This window comes from Plutella xylostella, chromosome 18, assembly GCF_932276165.1.
Source record: "Plutella xylostella chromosome 18, ilPluXylo3.1, whole genome shotgun sequence".
NCBI classification, from domain to species: domain Eukaryota; kingdom Metazoa; phylum Arthropoda; class Insecta; order Lepidoptera; family Plutellidae; genus Plutella; species Plutella xylostella.
Window position 1 is genome coordinate 6646763 of NC_063998.1, and position 23207 is coordinate 6669969.

Here is a 23207-nt window from a genome sequence, read left to right on the forward strand (position 1 = left end):
GTACGATGAATTATACTTTTATGGAACTGGTTCCAAAACTCCAGTTCCATACGCGGCCGAAGCGAATCGGACTAGGTTGCTAATGATTGATTGTGGTGCCAAGGTAGCTGATGGTCTCTAGGTCTCTACCTTCCCTTGACATGACATAAGTAAACAATTTTAGATCATATCATAGAAACCCTGCTAATCCTAGAATATTTTTCTATCAATATCCAGAATACAACCCTCATGCCACATCTGGACCACATCGTTTGGCCCCGCCCACCATTGTGATGGCCAATCACAGCTCGCCACGCCTATCGATCCCGGACTCAGGTGCTCTCGGTAATGACGCCTTATGCCCCGGGATAGATGGGAAAATAAAAACGGGGCTGAAAGATGCTTCTCTAATCAAATATCTAAGCAATACCTACTTATTATTTCTCAAGAGGTGGTATAGGTACCTTTGTAGAGCATAGATTGATGGATTTTTAAAAAATTAGTTACTAATTATAATAACTAATCTTAATTTTTTGGCTAAAACATATTTTCGATATAGTAATATAGCTAAATATATATTTTGATGGGAAACCATGGTATTTGCTCAGTGATTAACGGAGAAAGGTTTCCTGGCAAAATTGCGGCTATGTTGTTGTTAATTGCTAAAACACGAATAGAGCGAATATCCTTACCTACCCTGGAATCAAATTGAAATCAAAATTGATGGTTCTAAACTTCTAATTGTCATTCGAACCTGGAAAGTCTAAAACTAAATCATCCTGAGATTCCTGAGTATATTTTTTGCTTCAGGTAGAGTAGTAGTTACACTGTATACTTCATTGCATCGTGTCGTGTAAACCTTCTATAATTTTCATGAACATAAAACAATAGAAGTAGAAGCACAGTTTAATAATTTATTGTTTTGATCTAAATGCTATTAGAGCATGTAGGTATAGGTGCTTACGTAGGTAGGTACTATTGAAACCATAGTTACATAAAATAAAATATTCCTATGAAATTTTACGTTAACCAGGCAGCTGGCTCACCTTCGGCACAACATCGCATTTTTTTCCACAGTGCAACAACTATACCTACTTTTCCAAGACACAAGAGCGTAGTAGTAGCGTTCCAATTATTAAATTTATGCAAAGAGACATGTACCGGCTGGGGACAACCACGAGGCTTGCAATCCGATATTAAAGGGTAATCGCGTAACTAACGTACGTTCCAAGGTTAATGCGAAGGATAATTTTCTGCGACGGAAATAGTATTTGCGTGCCTCGTGACTCCATCAGGCGAGGGGGGTCGCGGGCACGTATCATAATGTTCACATGTAAGTAACTAAGAAGGCACGAAAGGAAGGCATCTAAGTAAGCACATAAGGAGGCAGGTATCTAAATCTAAGTGCCAATTTCTCCATTGTCGGTTATGCGTGTTTTGAAACTATACAAGGCCAGAACGCAGAGGTTGGGACTGCTCGCGTATATTTTCAAATTAAAATAATGCCATGATTTACTTGAAAGTATACAAGGCCATTACGCAATAATCGCGTATATTTTCAAGTCAGTTGGGCCAAAATTATGGGTTGAAAATATACTGCAGCAGTTACCACTGCGTACTAATCGAGTATATTTTCAAGTGCCAAGTGGCAATGCGAGCACTTGAAACTATACGTGATTAGTTACCAGGTAGCCCTTTTGAATTGTTGCTCTCTCTTTCTTTCATGCGAAATAGTAATAAGTCTATTGCTTTCTAAACATTGCATCATCATTCCGCACTTGCCATTGTTTTCGCAAAGTGTTTTTTGTTAACATGGTGCAGTTAAAAGTGAATTGATTTAAATTAAACTGTAGAACTGTTGTACCTAAATAGTAAATCTCAGAGTGAGGTGAGGTTCAGAGGTGTAGAACAATTCATAAAAGACAATTACGGTGAATTCAAAACTTGATGGAAAATATGTCTGTAATAGGTCTATAGGGTAATACCTACTACACTCACGAGCAATGAATAAGTCCAAGTAACAAAAAGTCAACACCAAATGACATGATTTTAAAACCTTTAATTTAGAAATTGATCAAAATTTCCATTTTTAGTTGTTTATAATAATATTTTGATGCACTGTTAAAAGTACTTTAATATTGCCGACGGCGTCATTAAGCTGGTCTTTCCGTTCAGGAGCTATCGTCACTGGAACTTTTTCATTGCTCGTGAGTGTAGTAGGTATTACTTTTAATTTATATAAATAATAAGATATTAGTATTCTTACTTGCAAGTATGATATGATGCTATAAATCAATTTATCAATCAAATTAGAGCTTGTTCATCTTTATTTATTAACATTCTATAGGTATGACAGGCAGAACAAGTAAATTGTAGTCATGTAAATTTACCGAAATAGTTAAGTAAATCAGAATCAGCATGTAGGTTTAAATTATATGCGACAAGTACGCCAATCAAGCAATGTGCGTAATAGCAATGTATATTTTCAAGAACAATTCAGTAAATCCCAACTTGAAAGTATACGCGATTAGTACGCACAAATCGTGTATATTTTCAAGTAAAAAAATATTTTTTTTCACTTGAAATTATACAGTGCTAGTACACTATGGGTGCGTTCTGGCCTTGTATAGTTTCAAAACACGCGTCGGTTATCTAACCGAAAAGGATTGATTTATAAATTAAACGTCATCTCCATATAAAATTCATGACAGATGTGTCAAAAGTTAACCACTACTCCCTGGTTATGCTCTAACCGAGAATGGAGTAATTGGCACTAAGCCTGAGACCGAGATATCCGGATAGGGAACCAAGCGTGAAAAAGTCTGCTCCTGATAGTATAAAGTCACGTGACGAACAAACTATACTCGACCTATACAATACCGGGTGCTAGAATAAAAACCTAAGTAACCGCCCCGTAGAACCCTGTTCTTTGCTGTCCATTGACGAACAAAATATTACGAACACAATGTAAAGAAACAATATTTTTTTCTCGAATTTTCAAGAGAAGTTCTTTTAGAATGGCAAGGTCATCCTGATCTTGATTCAACCCTTTTTTGAACACCCTATAGATTAAGTACCTATACCTACCTAGGTATACACATGGTATACAAACCTACACAGGTACTCGTGCTCCCTGTATTTCATTAACACGCCATCACAAAAAGCAAGGAGGCTATGTGGCTTCCAGGAGGCGCGTGTAAACTTCAGGAACTCCTTGGTCGTTATAGCAACTTCACAGTTTTGCCGATAGGCTTTTCCATTTTCCGGGTGAAAATAGTTCCTACCATAGACAAGCTGCAAGTTTTTTGTTTATAAAAAGTGTTTTTTGACAATTTACAGTAGCTTTTACAATGTTTTGGATGTGTTTTATTTTGTAAATGTTTTTGTGATTGTTTAAATCGGCGGGATGGCGTTTTTATTCGATAGTGGCCAAGTAAGTGCACTAGTCGTAGTTAAAATATCCTCAATATGTGATTTAGGTATACCTACTATCGATAGTTGCTCATCCTCAAACAAAGTCCCCAAACTGTTATTTACCGTAATGTCGTGATGTATACGTAAAAGTTTATTGTTCATTCAGTTTAGTTGTAGAGATTATTATGATTTATTTCAAGTTACTAACTTTGACTTCCTTTCAATTAGCAAATTACCTACTGATTTCTGCTACGTCTAACTAGATAAGACATGGCCACTAACATGGTAATACCCATTAATCTACGAATTTTATTTGTAGCCAAAATCTGCAGATAAGTTAAACATCCCTAATCCCGTGTTCAGTTTTTATCCATTATCTCTGCACCTGCAACGCCTATTACTGACCCCTCGTTTCACTGAACGTTTTTTACTTCCACTATTTTGGGATAAATTGTAATTCCGATAATCCCATCCCTTGACTTACAAACGTAATAAAAAACTCCACTTCGCCTTCAAAACTGTGCTTTATGTCCAAGAATTAAAGACGTGAAAGCATTGCGTGCGTGAAGGGTCGATTCTAGGGTGCAGTAGCGAATAGTGTCACCCGTCCCCCTGTTTGTAGTATTAAAATGACATTTTTTCACGGTATTGTTTACGATGGTAATCCGTGTATGACACCTCTCGCTGGTCTTTAGTTAATAGCTCTCGTGTGAGATTAATTGTATTCTTTTTATCTGTTTTATAGGGTCTATTATATTTTTTACGAGGAATTTGGGGGATATTTTTATGTAAATATATGAAGATCTGTTATGTAGGCTTAGCTACATTTCTCCAACCTACCACCACCGCGCACCGCAAGGATTTGAAAATATTAATTATGTATCCTCGTAAAATATAAACTCTAAAACAGAATAACTCCCAAATGATGAATACCTACTTAGATAGCCGTAAATCTTCAATTCATTCTGCTGAAACTTTCAAGGTATGTGGGTGAAACTCGCAATCAAACTTCGCAGTATGTGACACGACATATCTATGGTAAACTTTACTGAAAGTTCCGTTTCCTATCGTGTCAAGACTGTAGGATAACTTTTAAAACTAGCTTTGGCCTGTGAAATTCGTTGGGTGGGGATAACGGGATAAATATAACTACTTAAATACCCTACGACATTCACTTTACTTATCTTATGACCTGTAAATTATAGTCAAATGTATTATAAATGATAAGTGTACTTATGTACTTATTAGAAACACACCTGCTCAAAATGCCTGTTTTCCAACAGGTGTTCATAATATACATATAGGTGTACCTTAAGCGTGTTAATATGATTTGTATTATGATTTACCTATGTACCTACTTATATGTAAGCAGCATTGTATGTGTCTTTCTTTATATTTCATATACTATATTAGACTCGTATGTATCTACATACCTTATACCTACTCCCTCACGTTTAGGTACTAATTGCCCCTTTGACTGATGGAAAATGTGGCAGTAAAATCGTAATTACAGTCTTTTCCATTACCTGCACCCGCGTACCTACAGTTCCGTCTAGGACTTAGATTGACTTTTCAATTAATGTCTAGATCAATAATCAACATGAAAGTAATCCAGGTAGACCGTATAAATAGAAACGAATACTACATATCTAACTAATCTACTATGTCTAATTAATTATTTTTATTCACAAATGAATTAATAACCATTGATCTACCTAAGAATCGAATCATGAAATGCCACCCAGTCAATCATTTTAATTAGTGTAGTTAGGTACCTACCTATTATTTATTTATTTGATACTTTATTGCACAAATATGAAATATAAGTGTACAAAAGGTGGACTTAATGCTAAAAGCATTTTCTACCAGCCAACCTACGTTATTACGTTTTTGTAAACACAAATTATGTACTTAAGTAATAGCTAGACATTACGCAGACTTTGATTTATTCGCAATAGCCTTAGCCTTCACGTAATGCTATCATTAGTAATTCTAAATCTAGCCCAGTCGTAACTAATCGAAAAGGAACGAACAATAACTCCAGTCGTTATTTCAGCAGGCACATGAAAAGATGCGATAGAAATTGACGATCGAATTATAAATTTATACCGAGCCGTTTAACTAAGTATTAATAGCGAACGAATTAAGAAAGGTTTAGGTGCATTGGATATAACGTGTAATGATGATGTCCTCTTCGTCGTATCCGACAACAGCGACTCTTGCTTGCTACACTCTGTTATGTGCTCTTTCTTATGTGGCTGGCAAATCCGAACTTCGTCTTGAACACCCTGTCACACTGAGCACAGTAGAGCTGTCCCCATAACGTGTAATATTTAGGGGTTATTGAGTGAAAACTAAAAGGTAATCTGAAAACTCACTATTAGGTATTGTGTAATAATAAGTAATAACAAGATGTTTTAAAAGTGGCACATAGGAATTGCATTCGAAGCCAAGACTTTTGTTCTAAAACCTTATATACCTAGGGTAGCCTGGGTACGGTTGAAACAATTTCAATAATATCGTCCACAATGTTGCCGTTTATAAGCCGAGCGATGATGAAGATATCTTTTATAAGAGAGCGTGTTTCTACCTACCAAAAGGCATTGCCGTTTTATTACCAGCTACGTTATTTTTTTAGTAAAACCAAATCGAAATAAAAAAAGAATTTGTTTCAACCGTCCCCATACCAGGGGCGGTTGAAACAGTGACTGGGGTCAGTTGAAACATATGCAAATGATACAAAAATAATACATTTGAACAAGTTTTAATCATCATTTATTGTAATTCTTAATAATTATAGCATTTTAACATCAGTCTTCAATGTTTTAATAAACTTAACGATAACTTTAATCACAGTCTTCAATGTTTTAATAAACTTAACGATAACTTTAATCAGCCTTAACCTAACGTTCTCAGTGACAATATTAAAACTAAATAATACAAAAAAAAACGTAGTTAACAAAAGCAACAGAACTAATGACACTTTTCAATTAAAATTAACCAAACAAAAATTCTCCGCAGCTGTCCGCAATGAATATCCTGCTTTTACCTCTTCATAAGCGTTTTTGTACTGCAACAAGTCGATCTGCGCCCTCAAAGTCTTCCTTACACGTACTCTCGGCATCTAAAAAATAAGAAAATAATATGAACTCATTGTTTCAACCGTACCCACAAATATCGTTTCAACCGTACCCAACCACTCATTTTTTACTAAAACGAACACACCTCCAAAACAAAATTGTCAAGACGGGCGTGAATCAAAGACGGTGACTCGGGTTAGACTGGTTTATTCTATAAGTGCATGCTACCCACATCATTACAATATTGACATCCTTCTCCTTTCAAAAAAAAAATGAAAAAAAAACAAAAAATATAGTTACAATTGGATATTTGCAATAATCCCGACTGTTTACATGTAATAAACACAAATTTCGCAATATTGGCAAACAACATTGATATATAAGTAACTAGCTGTTCCCGCGCGCTTCGCTTCGCCTTAAAAAGTTTTCCCGTGGGAATTCCGGGATAAAAAGTAGCCTATGTTCTTTCCCGGTGTCTATACCGTATGTATACCAAATTTCATTCAAATCTGTTCAGTAGTTTTGGCGTGAAAGAGTAACAGACAGACAGACAGACAGACAGACAGACAGACAGACAGACACAGTTACTTTCACATTTATAATATTAGTTAGGATATGAATTAATAATGATAGAATCAATTGAATCTAATCGAGTACACATTATATTTAACAAAATCAAACAAAGATTAGGTACTTATGTTTTATCTACTGCTTCTACCTAGTGAAGGAGGATAAGTACATGTTTGTTTCATAATATATAAATGTATGAATTTCAAAGCATAAGTATTCATAAAAACAATAAATTCATAAGAAGAAAATTTAACATGGTAATAATATTAACAATTATGTCATGCAATTCAATGAAAATATTAACAATGTTAGGTATATGTCATGCAATTCCTGTAATTCTATGAAAAATTCTTTAAAAAAAAAAAGTAGACGATACAATTATACGAATAAAGCATAGGCATCTCCAATAACAATCATAATGATCTAGCTCATAAGTACCTATAGATCCACTTCATTCTACAGAGTACACAATTATTATTACACATAAATGTAGTTTTATCAGAGAATAGGTAGGTTCCTAGGTACCTTACCATGACTAAAATTGGTATCCGACGTACAATACACTGTAAATATGTAGAACAAAATCACTTCTAGAATGTCGACAGCGACACATACATTATATACACAGTTCAAATTATTTGTATTTAGGTAGGTATATTGAATAATTTAATGGATACATGCACAAAATTACGAATCAATATTATGAATTAATAATTTAAAAAAAAAACATTGTTTCATCAATAAATTAAGTAGGTGAATTACAATACAATGACATTCATTCATCTAAATATAATATTATGTAATGTAATATGTATATATTTATAATTTTTATTATTTATTATGATGTATAGATTTCTTAACTACATTGGTAGGTATTTCAAGTGTGCAGTTGTGGCGTTGAAAATCCGTATCGCTCAGGAGGCCTCACCGTCCTGCCATAACGAGTTACATAAGCGTCAGTCGCATTGTTTACAACAGGTTCATTTACCTGGACACCGGGGCTGCGCGGGGGGGACTCGCCATTGCTGTTAACAATGTCATCATATTGTAAACTACTCCGACCGACATTACTTGATCCTTGAAATTTATTACAGACCCTTGAGTCAATTATAATATGTCTACGGTTACGAATCATTATTCCTCCCGATTCCATTTCAATTTCATACGATCTCTGCCCTTTTATATTTCTAATTGTACCGTTTTTCCAAGAGTTATTTACCCATGCTTTGACCTTTTGACCAACTATAAGAGGAGGTAAATCTTTAGCGCCAATATCAAAATATTTCTTTTCCTGTTCCTTGCGACGTTTTAATGATGGTATAACATTTGTATGACATTTAGGTTTTAATAATTTTAATGAGCATGGTAAAATACTGCGAAGTTTTCTACTGTATAGAAGCTCAGCAGGCGACGGCAAAGTGTGATCTATTGGTGTATTTAGATATTCTAAAAGTCCTAGACGGAAGTCAGACCCATCGAAAGTAGTCTTCTTTAACATTGTTTTAACAGTTTGTACAGCTCTTTCAACTTGTCCGTTCGATTGAGGATATCTCGGCGAGGATGTTACATGCCGAAACTTCCACATTTGTGAAAATGTCCTAAAGCTTTCACTGCTGAACTCCGGTCCATTATCTGACATGACTATATCTGCTATGCCCTGCCTACTAAATACTACCTTCAACTGGTCTATCACCGTTGTGGAGGTCATGGATTGCAATTCTATAACTTCAATGAATTTACTATAATAATCTACTACTATCAAGAATATTTTGTCCCTATAGTGACATAAATCAACGCCTATTTTGGACCATGCCCGTTCAGGAATGTCATGTTGCATTAATGTTTCTTTATTGTTAGCCTTCCTATGTGTTAGGCACGCCTGACAGCTAGATACCATGTCCTCAAGTTGCGAGTTCATGTTCGGCCAGTACATTATTTCTCTCGCCCTTAGTTTACATTTTTCGATGCCTAAATGGCCTATATGTATGTTACGTAACATTTCTGAGCGTAAACATTTAGGTATAACTATGCGCGCGCCTTTCCATACTAATCCATAATCTACCGTTAACTCGTCCCTAATGTTCCAATAACAACGAAGTGACGCGTCCACATCTGATCGCGATACCGGCCAACCATTTTTTATAATTTTTATTAACGATTGTAACTCTGTATCTTGGCGAGTATATTTTTGTATAGCTAGGAAATGCGTATCGGTGAGGTCGTTGCCGACGGCCACCGCGCACACGGCGGCGCGCGCCTCCAGGTGGTCACGCGGCTCCAGCTCGCCGCTGCTCTCGCTGAGGGCAACTGCCCTGGACAGCGCGTCCGCTATGTGTAGGTATTTTCCGGGCTTATAAACAAGTTTAAATGAATATGGTTGCAATCTCATTAACATTCTTTGTAATCTTGGCGGTGCGTTTACTATCGGTTTATTTATGATACTAATTAACGGTTTGTGATCTGTTTCTATTGTTATGTCGGATCGCCCGTATATGTAGGTATAGAATTTTTCACAAGCAAACACGCATGCAAACAATTCTTTTTCTATTTGAGCGTATGCTTGTTCCGTTTTATTTAACGATTTAGACGCGTAACAAACGGGCAAACCGCCCTGCAGCAAGCATGCCCCTAGCCCGTGCTTGCTGGCATCTACAGACAGCGTGACTGGCTTGTCTAGACTGTAATATTGTAACACGGGCGGACTAATTAAACATTGCTTAATCATATTGAAACTCTTGTTGTGATGTTCGCTCCAGTGCCATTCGATATCCTTTTTTAATAGTTCGCGCAATATGTGTGTTTTATCAGACAAGTTTGGAACAAAACTACCTACATAGGTCACGAGCCCTAAAAACCGTTCTAAATGTTTAACATTTTTAGGTTCAGGCATATTTTTAATGGCCTCTGTGTGTGATTCATCGGGTGAGATTCCGTGTTCACTTATTTTATGACCTAAATATGTGATCTCTGTTAATCCGATTTTACATTTTTTTCTATTCAATTTTATATTGATTTCACGACATTTTTGTAGTACTTTACGCAGGCGTAAATCATGCTCTTCTTTGTCTTTACCGTAGACAAGCAAATCATCAATAAATTGACAAACACCGTCCAGGCTATCTAGGTGCTCTAGGAGCCTTTTGTGGAATACTTCCGACGCTGATGAGATACCGAACGGCATTCTTAAAAATTTATACCTACCGAACACCGTATTAAAGGTACATAAGTCAGTACAATCATCATGTAACTTCAATTGCCAAAATCCTAATTTCGCATCTAACGTGCTATATACCTTAGAACCTGACAACTTAGATGTTATTTCATCAAGTGTGGGAAGTTTAAAATGTTCACGTTTGATTGCCTTATTCAGGTCTTGCGGATCTAAACACACCCTAAAATCACCGTCCGCTTTTTTAGCTAGCGTCATACTGCTGACCCAATCGGTAGGTCCCTCAACTTTAGCAATAATGCCTTGTTTTTCCATATCTAATAACTTATTTTTAAAACTTTCTTTAATAGCAATTGGCATTTTTCTAGGAGCATGAACTACCGGTTGTATATTATCTTTTAAAAGTATTTTGTAACTGCCAGGCAAACAACCTAGACCCTCAAAAACATCTGGGTAATCGTCTAATATCCTTTCACTATCATTTTTGGAAGTAATCGACATTATTCGCTTAATTACATTCAGTTCCTCACACGATTCTCGACCTAAAATAGCAGGTGAATCAACATCGGCAATAACAAATTTTAGTATGTAGGTTATATTTTTGTGAGTAATTTTTAAACTACACTTACCTAAAACGTGTATGCTAGCCCCAGAATATCCACGTAATTTCATAGTTGTGTTTGTCAACTCACTTCCTAAAACACCTATTTGATTCAAATATCTTTTAGGCAACACATTTACGTCAGCCCCAGTGTCCAGTTTAAAATTAATAGGTTTATTATTTACATACAAAGTGGCAGACCACGAATCATCTGAATTAATCTTATTAATTACCTGATCGGATGAATTCCCATCGATTTCATACAATACTTGGCACATTTTCGCATAATGATTATAACGGTTGCACTTATTGCACTTTGCACCATACGCGGGACACTGGTACATGTTATGACTCATACCGCACTTGTAACACACACGCGATGATCGCGCAGGAGGCGGCGGCGGCGGCAGCGTTGGGGCGGCGGCCGAGGCGGCGGCGGGTGCCGGGTCTCCGTGCCCGCGCCCTCGCGCCCTGCCTCGCGCCCGCCCGCGCCCACGCCCGCGCCTGCGACGCTCACGTACTCCCTGCTGCATCCAATCCACCGATTCCGTATTTTCTGCACTATTGCCTGTGCAATTGCCGCAACATTTATTATTTATCTCGTTCACGTGATGTGCTGAAACCTCGGTATTTATATTCGTAGCCTGCACCCTTGATAGTTCGGCTAGCTGGCAAATATCTAACGCCTTTTTCAGCGTTAAGTCACTCTCTCTAAGCAAACGTTCCCGTAATGAATTATCATGGATTCCACAAATCAAACGGTCCTTGACAAGGTCGTTACAAAGATCTTTGAACTCACATTTGGCGGCCATCTTATTCAGTTCGAAGACATACTGTTCAACGGATTCAAATTCCCTTTGTTCTCGGATAAAGAACTTGTGACGTTCTACTGTTAAGTTTTTCTTCGGTAAAAAGAAATTATCAAATTCTTTTAAAACTTCGTCGACTGTGGTGCATTTTGTTTTGAATGTATCGTGAACTTCTCTGCACCTTGGGCCAATTATATGCAACAAAATACTAATTTGCACCTTTGCATCTTTTTTGGAAAACTCGCACGCCTGATAGTATATTTCAAAAGACTTTTTCCACTCTTCCCATGATTTGCTTAGGTTTCCCGAGGTTACATTTGTAATATTATTATCAAATTGGAATGGTAACGGCGGTTTTAATACGGCTTCCATTTTGAATCTGCACCGAATTTATTTTCTAATTTACTTTTTAATCTTATTTATTTATACTGTTTTTATTAAGTTTATCACACGTCTTATCACTGCTACCACTGTATTTTCGGGATTTATACGTGTTTAAACACTCACGACGATTTAATTAGTTCCTAATACCGGCTGCGCCATGTCAAGACGGGCGTGAATCAAAGACGGTGACTCGGGTTAGACTGGTTTATTCTATAAGTGCATGCTACCCACATCATTACAATATTGACAAAAATAACCTACACAACAACAAATTAGTGTTTCCGAACCCATAAAGTCTAGCAACAAAGTAGTAAAACACTTAAAACACAAATGCTAATATCAACGAAACAATTGGAAATAGAAAACAAAACAAAATACTTACTTTTGTCGAAAAAAATACAATGAGGCCACCTACACACGTGCACGGCGCGCGAAATGCGACGAAGCACTGTGATTCATGTCTGGACTCGCAAGCCGCGTCCCTCTCCCCTTGGACCCCTCGTCGTACCGCCCATAGTTTAGGAATTATTAGAGTTGTTTCAACCGTACCCTGTTTTAACCGTACCCAGGCTACCCTACTTCAGTATATTAACAAAAGGAACTTTTTTCTTTGTTTTAGTTTGAGTTTAATTTGGATAACAATAATCGATTTTTCTATTGTTAGCGTAACTACCGGTAATATTTCGAGACTACTTTAATTGTATTCAAAGTGGACTTTGTCCGGAGACAGGTCAATCTCCCCGACACACACTAATAAACTTCAATTATGTGACCAACTCTGGTATCACTGCGCAACTGTATTTTTTTGTTATAAGTAATATTATAAAACATACAAGTAACAAACCACTGTCAGTGTAAACCTAAATTATTGCGGACATCAATAATGAAGGCAAACAGTCGTATGACGTATGGAGTAAATAATAATTTGCAACCCTTTGTCGTAGGGATGAATAAGTATTACGACATTTACGATGCGACGCCTCTATACAAAGGGAGGGTGACATGATCACATGGCACCTGCGTCAATGGGCTGGCGACCCTATTGTCACATGTTTTCACTCCGATTCTAATTTTAAACTTATTCAATCCATCCTAATTGGTTGGTCGCCGATTGGATTTGCGGAAAAAAATAAGCGTTTAGAGTTTTTAAAGTGGATACGAAGGATCTCGAAGCGAGAGGGGAATTTATAATGATGTCCTTCTCATGGTGATCCGATGACGACGATCACAACAGAGAGTTTTGCACCTACCGACAATATAATACTCTCGGAGTTACCTTGCTACAGACATACACGCGTTAAACTTATAACTTCCCTTCGGATGAAACAAAAGGGTAATTGAAACAAAGTCCTCGCAGGACAATTCCCAATGACACGTGACTTGCACCACGGGAGCGTGTCGTCATTCGTCACGTTATAACTCTTTGTAATCACTTTATAACTGCTGGTTGTGTGGTTGCTTGATGAAAGTGATGAATTAAAAATGGGGTTAGCTTAAAATAAAGAGTATGGGGGAGTGGTAGTCATCCCATGTTGGGCGCCAAAGAATTATTAAGTTATTTCTTCCGCTTCTGATCTAGCTAACTGTCTATGTAGTTTAGTTATTTTGCGTTCCAAGTTTAGTTAGAGATGTTTAGAACATAGAAGGTTTAGTTAAAGCCTATGCATATGTTCCGTTGTGTTGGTCATCTATCATTTCCTAGTTACATCATTGAGTAGGAGTATGTGGTATTAGCTGAACAGAGATTAAACTTTGCTATACTTACTACTGTGTCACACTAACAACACGCCAGTATTGGTTTACCATTACTATAATAACGTTATACCAACCACTACCACCTCTTCACAGTACAACAAAGAAACCACACCTAAACGGCTCGGCAACTGGGAGGTCCCGCGTTGGGCGCCAACCCGCCCGCGGCCGGCCCAGTACCGCCCAGAGCCGCGGCCCATCTGCGACGACAACGGCCACTTCCTCGCCGGCCCGCCCAGCAACACGTCCAAGTGCTTCGGACACTATGTCGGCACGTGGGACCTGCCGCGGAAGATCACGAGGAAAGTTGGTGAGGATTGTAGAGGAATAGCGGTTTTTAGGGGATTAGCTTTAAAAAGCGTTTTCCGTGCGAATTTATCGTGATAAAAAGTAGCCTATGTTGGCAGCTTACTAGGTACATAAAATAAAATAAGTTAACTTAGCTGTTTTATCGTTGAATGAAAACAAACATCTATCTATCCATACTTACAAAGTTTCAGCTATCCCGAGTTTATTTTCCAAAGCTGTATGTTATGATTTCTCATAAGATTTTCCAACAGTACTACTTATATGATTATGAGGAGTATAATATTATGTAGGTACTTAGGTAACTATATTTTTTTCTGTCGGCCATATTTTCATATCAACTAGAGCACATAAAATTTAGTTTACCCATAAACTTGTTCTTCGGCGAATACTTACACCGTCCTTGGGCCGCGACATCCATAAAAATTGCTTGGTACCGACTTTTATTTGTCAACAAAAATGTGGAAAGATACTTCCTTGTTTTTTTCATAATATTACCGAATACTCGTAGGTAGGTACTTAAGTCACGAAAGAAGGCTTCTATGTACCTTCGTTGACGTTATTCGCAAAAGCCACAGTCAAACCTAATTTTATTTTTGTTAAAATACTATCCTTTTGTAATGTAAATGCGTAATTGGCACCCAATCATAGAGCACCCAATTTTGAAAGAAGCTATTATATACTAAATTACTAACCCACTTAAACTCTGTCAAAACACATTAAATTTGTATGTCAATAATTGTAATACTTAACTAGAATTGTTCACTGTTTGGAAGGAACTGGTTCCTGACACACAGGTCACCCTAGTTTAGGAACCAGGGCTACCCCACTTTGTATGCTTTTACTTATTAAGGTCTCTACACACCAAAGCCGCTGACCCGGCGGCTCAGGCCGCCGGCTCAACCCGCCGGCCTCATTTTGTACAATCATGCCTCATTTTGTACTATGTTAACCCGCCGGCACTAGGCCGCCGGGCTATGCCGCCGGGTCAGCGGCTTTGGTGTGTAGAGGCCTTTACAATAAAGATATGTTTATGTTTATGTATCAGCAGCAAGTGACTATCACTTTTGCCTACTCCTTGGATTACACGTTCTCACAATGTAACATACATACTTAAATAAGATCATAATTAATCAACAGCGGAAGAGTTAGCCAAGGAGCCCCCACCGGGCCGGTTCAGGGATTGGCTGAATGTCCCAGAGGAAGCTTACCAGCAGTCCCGAGCTGGCACCGCCGCCGCCGCCGCCGCCGCCGCCGCCGCAACACGCGTGCGCGGGGCGAAGCGAGACCGCGGCCAAGCCAAAGAGAAAAGAAAAAGAGAAAAGTCTGACAGCAACGAGGTTGAAGACGACGAGTCGGCACAAACGTTCCAAGTAGGTCGCACGTCGATGTCACCATAGACAAAACTAACCAAACTTTTTCTAGGCCACGCTTTTCGCGCGCAAAAGTAGCGTTCGTAATTTGCTTGCGTGTGCGGTAACGTTCGATTATTCATTCGTATTTTAGTTGTAAATCGATCAGAAATACGCAGCCGTCTTGTAAAATTACTTGTGGAACTTTCCGCTTTGTGGAGCCAGTGACTTCGTAGGAGTTTGGCAGTGATTAATCTGCTTCTTTTAGAAGTTTCTGTAGTGATACTATTTTTGGATTTGAGGTATCTATGACTGGCTCACTGAATAGTATTCTAGTGGCGTAGTTAGTAGCTTACAAGTATTAGTAAAAACTATTTTTTTTAAGTAAGTACTTACCTTACCTACTTAATAAATTAGATTAAGCGTCAATTCACACGTACCACAACCACACCACGTCGCAGCGACAAAATGTGGTCAAGCTGTGGTTACGTGTGAATTGTGTGACAGCGGCTTTTTGCAGTTGCGTTGTGGCAGCGACAAAATGTCGATGTGGTTGCGTTGTCGCTGTCATTGCGATGTGGTAAACACGTCGTCGTGTACAGTTAATATGGAAAACAGGTTGCCGCGGTGCCGCCGCCGCGTGTCAGCGTTGCCGTTGCGATGTGGTTGCGTTGTGGTTGCGGTGTGGTTGCGATGTGGTTGCGATGTGGTCGTATTACACAGGTGGTCGATAACAACGGCAAAATGTGGCACGTGTGAATTGGATTGTTCATTGTCAATACAAAATATACGCCCGACCACATCGCGTGGTTGTGGTGTGGTTGTGGCTGTGGTGTGGTTGTGGTACGTCTGAATTGACCCTAACTTTATCACAACTAGGTAGGTACAGGTAGTATATATTTTGTATTTGGTACCTAAGTATTTCTTTTGTCAGTAAGTAACTATACCTACCCTATCACCAATATGATCTACATACATAATTATAAAAAGATCAATTCTTATTTTACATTGATGTAGGTTAATGACCCAAGTCGTAAAATCAATGGCATGAAATTAATCATTTTACTTGGTAGATAGATTATAGACTTATCGTTAGGTGAGATAACACACACCTGCGAGTGTCCATCATTGACGTGATAATAGTATAATAAATACGTCAACGTAAGAAAGGGATATTATTATTGACGACTTTGTATTTCCCTTAATTTCAGAGACTTGCATGCCCTATCCACTCTTCATTTCCCGATTAATAACAAGTTACCTCCCGACCTAAGATGACTGTAGTTACCAACTATTTCAAATTGTTTACATGTCTGTATCACAAAGGATTTGGAAAATTTTGAAGGTAAGAGTTTAAATAGAGCAGATGCTGATGATGAGTTACGCGAAGATAACCCAAAAACAGCTGCTAGCAAGAACGATGATGATCTATTAGGATTAAAAGAAGTTAAGGAGCCTGTGACAGCTGACGGCCACGGCCCCTACGTGCCGGGTTCCCTCACAGACCCCGACCAAAGACACGAGAGCTACGACCTACTTGTAAAAAAAGCTGTAGAAGACGTACACGGGCCCCAAGAAGACGAAACCGAAAAGTTCTGGAGAAAGGTCGCGGAAAATGCCAAAAATAATGAAAAGAACATCCAAGATAATATGAAATTCGGTAAAAAGAGCACAACACCAAAATTACCTGCTGTAAACGTAACGCAAAACTTTAATTTTGCCAAGAAAATGCACGTCGGCAACTTAGAACATCAGCCTTTGCCAGACACGCTCGGGTATCGCGGCATGACTAAGATTGCAGAACACAGAGATTCCGATATCATAGTGAAGCCGTATGCTATCGGCTGGAAGGGCTACGGAGCCTCTGGACCAACTTGTTGCACCAAAATGCGGGTACATAGGCCAAAAACCTGCGATCCTAAGAAAGCAGAAGGGGAAAAAGATAGCAAGCGTCCTTCGACTTCTGGCCCAGACCTTGGAGGGCAATACACAAAAGCCATGTCACTGATGGACTTGGCTATCTGCTGGGATTTTAGACCAGATAATCCAAAAGGCGAACCGCGACCGCCAAAGCATATTGATGGTTCAAATGGATCTAAAGCACCAGCAGTATTCACAATGGTACACACGCCAAAAGTTGAAACGTTTGAACAGGTCGTCCCGGCCCATCCGAATCCTATATTTAATCAAAATCAATACGCTAACGAGGTTGGCCATCATCCAGTGCCTTATTTTGAGAAAGATATGTCGAAGGAGAAACGTAAAGACTCATGCGATGTTCAATACTGTCCGCAACACAACAACGAACGAGTCAGCAGATCAGTGAGTAGTAGCAGAAGGAATTCTGGCCAGTCGGTGTCAAAACCGCAGTGCGACGGAATACACGGCTGTGGGACTCCCAGCGAAACTAGCCGCAAGTCCAGTCGAGAACAAAAAACACGGCCAGATAAACTGCAGCCAATAAAGCAAGCGTGGGGCGGCAACGAGAAAGCAAAGGAAAGTGAGGCTCGCAACCAACATCAAGGAAGAAACAGTCTGGAGTCGTACGAGAAAACCCCTCTAGCCCAGGGTAAGCTACATCAAAGCTCACCGAGCGAATCTCATCTTTCACGACGATCGACTAAAGAAAGCGTATCAACAAACAACAACACTATAAAGCATAAGCATTGCATATCATGTAATGGGGCGAAGACTTGTCCAGAAGCTAAACACAAAGAAGATTACAAGTTCGCTTTTAAAGCTGGCAACCCAAACTCAGTCCAGAGTAGCGGTAGCCACACAACCGATTCAAAGGGGTTCAAAATTCCCAAAATGCGGCACCCGTATTCTAAAAAGTCGTACACGATTCCGACTTTAGCGCCTCCGTTTAGCATATGGAAGGATGCGAATGCCACTGGCTATCCGGAACACTGGAGGTTGGCTAGCGTATATCAGCACGCTTACAAGCCACCGGAACAAAGACGTAAGCCACTCATTTCGGGGGTATTTCAATAGAATTTTTACTTTATATGAAAGTTCTCTTGCTGTCAAACGTAATACCGAGTTACATTTAGAAAAGATTCTTATCGCCACATGCAACAGTGACTCGAAACGAAAATATATTTAGCCTTTTCAACTTTGTCTCTTAGCAATTTAATATACAGACGTATATTTCTGCGGAAGTATGTAAGGATGATATTCGCTTGCTATCTGTTATATTTACCTTAGCAAGGCTGACTACCTACACAGCCAGAATGGCTAGCATGGGGTGCAATTATTAAGACGTGACAAAAGTTTTGCATTGTGCTCACTCACATAGCGCAGCCTCGAGACCGAGTGCGACTTAGAACTTTTGTTACGTCTTAAATGCGCCCCGTGCTAGCCCTTCAGGAAAGCTAAGGAGCCAACTGCCCTTCACAATGTTCGATCTTGCATTTATCAAGATTTGATCAGAACTTTTGTACGATAGGGACTGTATATTGTAAACACAATGACATATTTAAAGAACCATTTTATATTGGGTCCAATAATAAACAATGACAATTTGTATCTCTATACTCACATTGTAATACTCTTGCTCTTGTAAAGGAATAAAATCATGTCACTTGCTATTACGTTAATTTCATTTCTCTCGCCTCTCGACGCTTGCATTCCTTGGTTGTCTTTGTTACCATCCTCAATTACCATTAGATGGTTCAGGGTAAGAATCTCTCGTATTCCATGAAGAAAGTGCACTTTCTGATGGACTCCCAGGCTTTGTTGCAGAAGTGGAACCAGCCCTTTTCCGATAGGTTTGGTACGTTGGTGATGGCGTGTCTGTGGACGCCCAAGACTGTGGCTCGGAGACGCTTCGCCAGGGTCTCGAAAGACGGGTGACCTCTGTATATGTCTTTATTTTCTGTGAAAGGTATAATACTCGTATGTTCAATGGCATATCATATGGATATTTCTGGATTCTTTATGTATTAAGTATGTTTCAGCCATTTGATAATATCAATTATCAAATTTAGCCATTTGATAATTGATATTACCAAATGGCGCTGTTTTATATGGATGAGATTAAATTTGAAATTAAGAACCCGTATTTCAACTCTAGTAGTCAAATTAATGAGGAAAGTCGCTCTCTTTAGAAGTGACCTATGTCAAGCAGGGGAGATTATAACATAGGATGATGATGATGATGATAACCTAGTTATTTAGATAACAGTTGAATATTCAACTTACGATAATCATCACTTATTTCCGGTAGCAGGAACATGTTGAGCGGACTGCCACAGGTCTCCAAGTTGCAGTCTTTGCTCGCACCGTCGACGCCTATACCGTTCTTGTTGATGTCACTGTAGAGATACATGCCTGAGTGGAGCTGTAAGTTCGAACGTTGGAATGCTTTCCTGTGAACAAGAGAAATATTATTGTGTAACTTTAAATTCATTATTATTAGGACGAAGACTCGCTGAACAGATCAACTAAGTTGTAGGTGCGGCCGAATGTAGGGAAATAATATTTGATCTTTGCCATATATAATATATTTTTTGCACGCATGAAAAACTGTAGGATGACTTAGTATGTGAATAAAGGTACCGGAGCAAATTACATACCTATGTATGTCACTCAGATATCGTTTTACAAACACCGGTATATGAGGTATGTATACTTTTTAGTGCAGCTTTACATGTCACCATGCAGTAATAATTATATGTAATATGTAAATCTCACACACGGCTATCCGAAACCAAGCTGTAGCTGGGCTGAGCCTGTGGGTACCGGACATCGGAACCCGAGATCTTCCGCACAGCAGTCAGGGTACGATAGTAACAATGTTTCTGAGAGGCGTCAGATTTCTCTGCCCTTTACTGTTAAAGATCTAACTTTATACTGTAACACTCAAACTGTAAGGGCACTGATACCTGCAGCACAGGTCTCCCTAGTGCAGGTTTCAGAAGCTTACTATTATCTTGTACAATATATTATTTTCATTGTTATTCTTGTAACTTTAGTTTTTTACTGTATTTCTTGTACTGAATAAAATAAATTTATTATAATTATTAAAAACTGTACCTGTAGGCGTCACTCGCTCGCGGCGGCGGCGCGGCGCAGCGGTTGTGCAGCAGCAGCAGGTGCGGCCGCGTGTCCCCCCTCCCCCCCTCGTCCCCGCCCTCGCCCCCCCGCGACCACACTGACAGCATCTCCGCTGTTTGTAGGTATCTGTGGGGGGAGGTGGTTATTGTTGAGAGAATTTGAGCTGTAGGGAAGTAGTTAATAGGTTTAAAATAAAATAGGTGCAAAAAACAATATAACTGCAATGTTGCTGCTGCTGGTGATAATGGTAATACTTAAGTTTGTATAATAAAGTTTTACACTGTGTTTTAGTATTTTTAATACTTTGTTTTAATACTTCAGTTTAAGAGCATATAAAATCATTTGCAGAAGCGAAATAAAGGTAAGTATGTACATATAAGCAGTACATAGCAAAAGTATGGCACTACTTATCTATCTCAATCGTTCTACAGGCACTTGATAATATTTGCTTACCTTACAAAGTTATAATCGAAGAACCAATCCTGTACAGCAATCAACACATGACAAATAGACATCAAGTATGAAGCCAGTTGCAAACAATCCACAGTGACCACATTGGCACTTCTTGTTGTTATTGGGTTAGTATTAGCAGCTTCATCTATGAGAGAGGGTGACCATAATGCTTGACAGTCCAACAGGATAACCCTGTCTTCTGTTACGTACATGTCAATACCTGGAAATATTTTTGGTTTAGTTATATTGAGGTAAATACTCTCTTGATTATGTAACAAATTCTATCTCGAATTCCCAAAAAATATTTTTTATGTGAACAAAAGATGATATAAAAGTGCTATTTTATAAAATAGTAGATATAAATATCTGTTTTATATTTCACTATTTTACCTTTTGTGCAATGTACACCAGTTTCAATGTGTTTGATATCTTGCATTTTGAACTTGAAAGTATCCTCAATGGAGTGTTTTTTTGACTCAGGGTTTTCAACAAAATTCATGTTTTCAATTTGATCCTGTATTGCATTGACATTGTTCTCTTCATATTCAGACTCTCTTGGGAGCTCATGTGAGTTCAAAATTCGTTGACAAATATCTTCACATGGTTTGCTCTGCGCTATCAAGTTCATTATCATGGATTTACCAACTCCTTGTGTGCCTAAAACATAAAATAGTTTGGTACTTAAGTACTTGGTATTACGAATTTCACACCTTATTAAGTCACATATTTTTTACTATTATTAATGGTAAGCTTAGGAAGGCAGTTAAGACCTTGGGGATATGCACAAAGTTTCCACTCGAGAGCCAGGTGCAGGCACTTACACCCCCACAGATAATAGAATACAATGGTAATAATTGTGGTCTGTTTCTTGCTGATTCATAAATCTATCAATTAATACTAAACTTTGTAAGTTCTACTCTACTAACACAGGGTAGAAATAATTATTTTATTTTATTTTAATTTATTGCATGGAAAACCAACAGCTTTATACTAATAACAAGTTAATCTTATTTAAACATAAATAGACGAAAAGCTAATTATAGGTTTTCGCATATGGAGACGATATAACAATAACAACACATACTCACCTAATAATAAATTCTACTTAGATTATACTTATGCTACTTATTTATTTGGTATCTATTACGTACTAAAGTTAGTTGTAATATGTTTTCTAATAGAACATAAGCTGCCGCTAAAGAGCAAGGTTATGGTAAGTTTATTTATGTAGATTTCATTTAAGTATAACCAAATAAGTTTACACATTACCTACAACTCCCACCACTAGATAGTTGAGGCTTGCATCATTCATGAACTCGAGGGCAGCCGGGTTGAACTCCAGATGCTCATCCAACAGTTTTATTGGCTCTGTCATAATTTTTAATGGTGGACTAGGCTTCTCTGTAAGTAAATAAAGGAATCTTTATATCAGTTAGCTAGATATTTATAAATATATGTTTGACTGAAAATGTGAATATTACAAAAACTAAACTTTGGTGAGTCAAAAAAAGTTTTTAACAACTGACCAATAATTTTCTTCTCCTTATTTTCGTTTTGTGCAATTTTACACGGCTGGCCGATGTCTGACTCCATGGATTGGCCTTTAGGGCTCGATGGGCGATCATCCTTAGGTGCAGATTGCTCCCTGGTCTTTAATATTATTGTTGGTTGCTTTTCTTTCTCGGGTTTCTCTTTAACCTGATCTTTCGGAGCTTCCCGATCGGATTTGAGGATTACGGGCCTTCTAGGCGTTACAGTTTCCTGAAAATTTTATGAAAAGAGAGTGGTTTAATGTTTATTTATGTAGGTATAATTTATAACCAAAAAAGTTTCGTGTATATACATATTTACTAACCTTAGGGTAGAGTTTCTTTTTTTTATTATCAGCCATGTCGTTGCTTAAATAAGTAAATTAGTATACTCAGAACTTCAATAGAAGCAATATAGATAGGTAATATATGAAACTAAAATCCTGTGAGTGAAATCAAAACAGAAGCGAAGCGAGCGAAACGAAAGCAGCTGATTTGTCAGATTTGACTTTAGGCAGCACACAGAACAGATTTTATAATTTCATTTTTCATTATTCATAGAAACCGATCACGATTTTTTTTAACCCTGTTTCCACGCACCGCACTGGGGTTTGAAGAGGAAAGGCGCCGACACTGTGCAGGGTATTTTATTTGGGACAGTTCGTGCCAGATCGCACTCGCACGTCTTTGTCGTTCAGCTTTCAGAAGTCCGAGAGCAATCTGGTATGAACTTTCCCAAAAGACCGTGCAC

General features: G+C 38.3%; 3 protein-coding genes and 1 long non-coding RNA gene across 5 annotated transcripts; 1 reads left to right on the plus strand and 3 right to left on the minus strand.

Annotated features, from left to right (window-relative positions):
* Positions 1 to 3184: 3184 nt before the first annotated feature.
* LOC105387984 (protein Flattop) lies at positions 3185 to 19006 on the plus strand. Of its 2 annotated transcripts, XM_011558804.3 has the most exons (4): positions 3185 to 3412; positions 13855 to 14068; positions 15205 to 15437; positions 16628 to 17057. In XM_011558804.3, the coding sequence occupies exons 1-4, from the start codon at positions 3386 to 3388 to the stop codon at positions 16664 to 16666; spliced, it is 513 nt and encodes a 170-aa protein (XP_011557106.3). In that variant the 5' UTR covers positions 3185 to 3385; the 3' UTR covers positions 16667 to 17057. The 2 variants fall into 2 exon arrangements, with proteins under 2 accessions (XP_011557106.3, XP_048483284.1); XM_048627327.1 differs by lacking the exons at positions 3185 to 3412; positions 13855 to 14068; positions 15205 to 15437 and adding an exon at positions 15481 to 15718 and having other exon boundaries at positions 16628 to 19006.
* Positions 6142 to 13714, minus strand: LOC125489877. Its single transcript, XR_007267307.1, has 2 exons — positions 12389 to 13714; positions 6142 to 6517 (listed from the first exon to the last, which is right to left on the minus strand). It is a non-coding gene; the product is annotated as an uncharacterized LOC125489877 (long non-coding RNA).
* LOC125489876 lies at positions 7094 to 12257 on the minus strand. The gene is made up of 2 exons (XM_048627328.1): positions 11047 to 12257; positions 7094 to 7975 (listed from the first exon to the last, which is right to left on the minus strand). The coding sequence occupies exons 1-2, from the start codon at positions 11992 to 11994 to the stop codon at positions 7958 to 7960; spliced, it is 966 nt and encodes a 321-aa protein (XP_048483285.1). The 5' UTR covers positions 11995 to 12257; the 3' UTR covers positions 7094 to 7957.
* On the minus strand, positions 18890 to 22952 carry LOC119690371 (nonsense-mediated mRNA decay factor SMG9). The gene is made up of 8 exons (XM_038114219.2): positions 22783 to 22952; positions 22454 to 22688; positions 22197 to 22328; positions 21318 to 21584; positions 20928 to 21147; positions 20454 to 20600; positions 19620 to 19786; positions 18890 to 19293 (listed from the first exon to the last, which is right to left on the minus strand). The coding sequence occupies exons 1-8, from the start codon at positions 22816 to 22818 to the stop codon at positions 19091 to 19093; spliced, it is 1407 nt and encodes a 468-aa protein (XP_037970147.2). The 5' UTR covers positions 22819 to 22952; the 3' UTR covers positions 18890 to 19090.
* Positions 22953 to 23207: the final 255 nt, after the last annotated feature.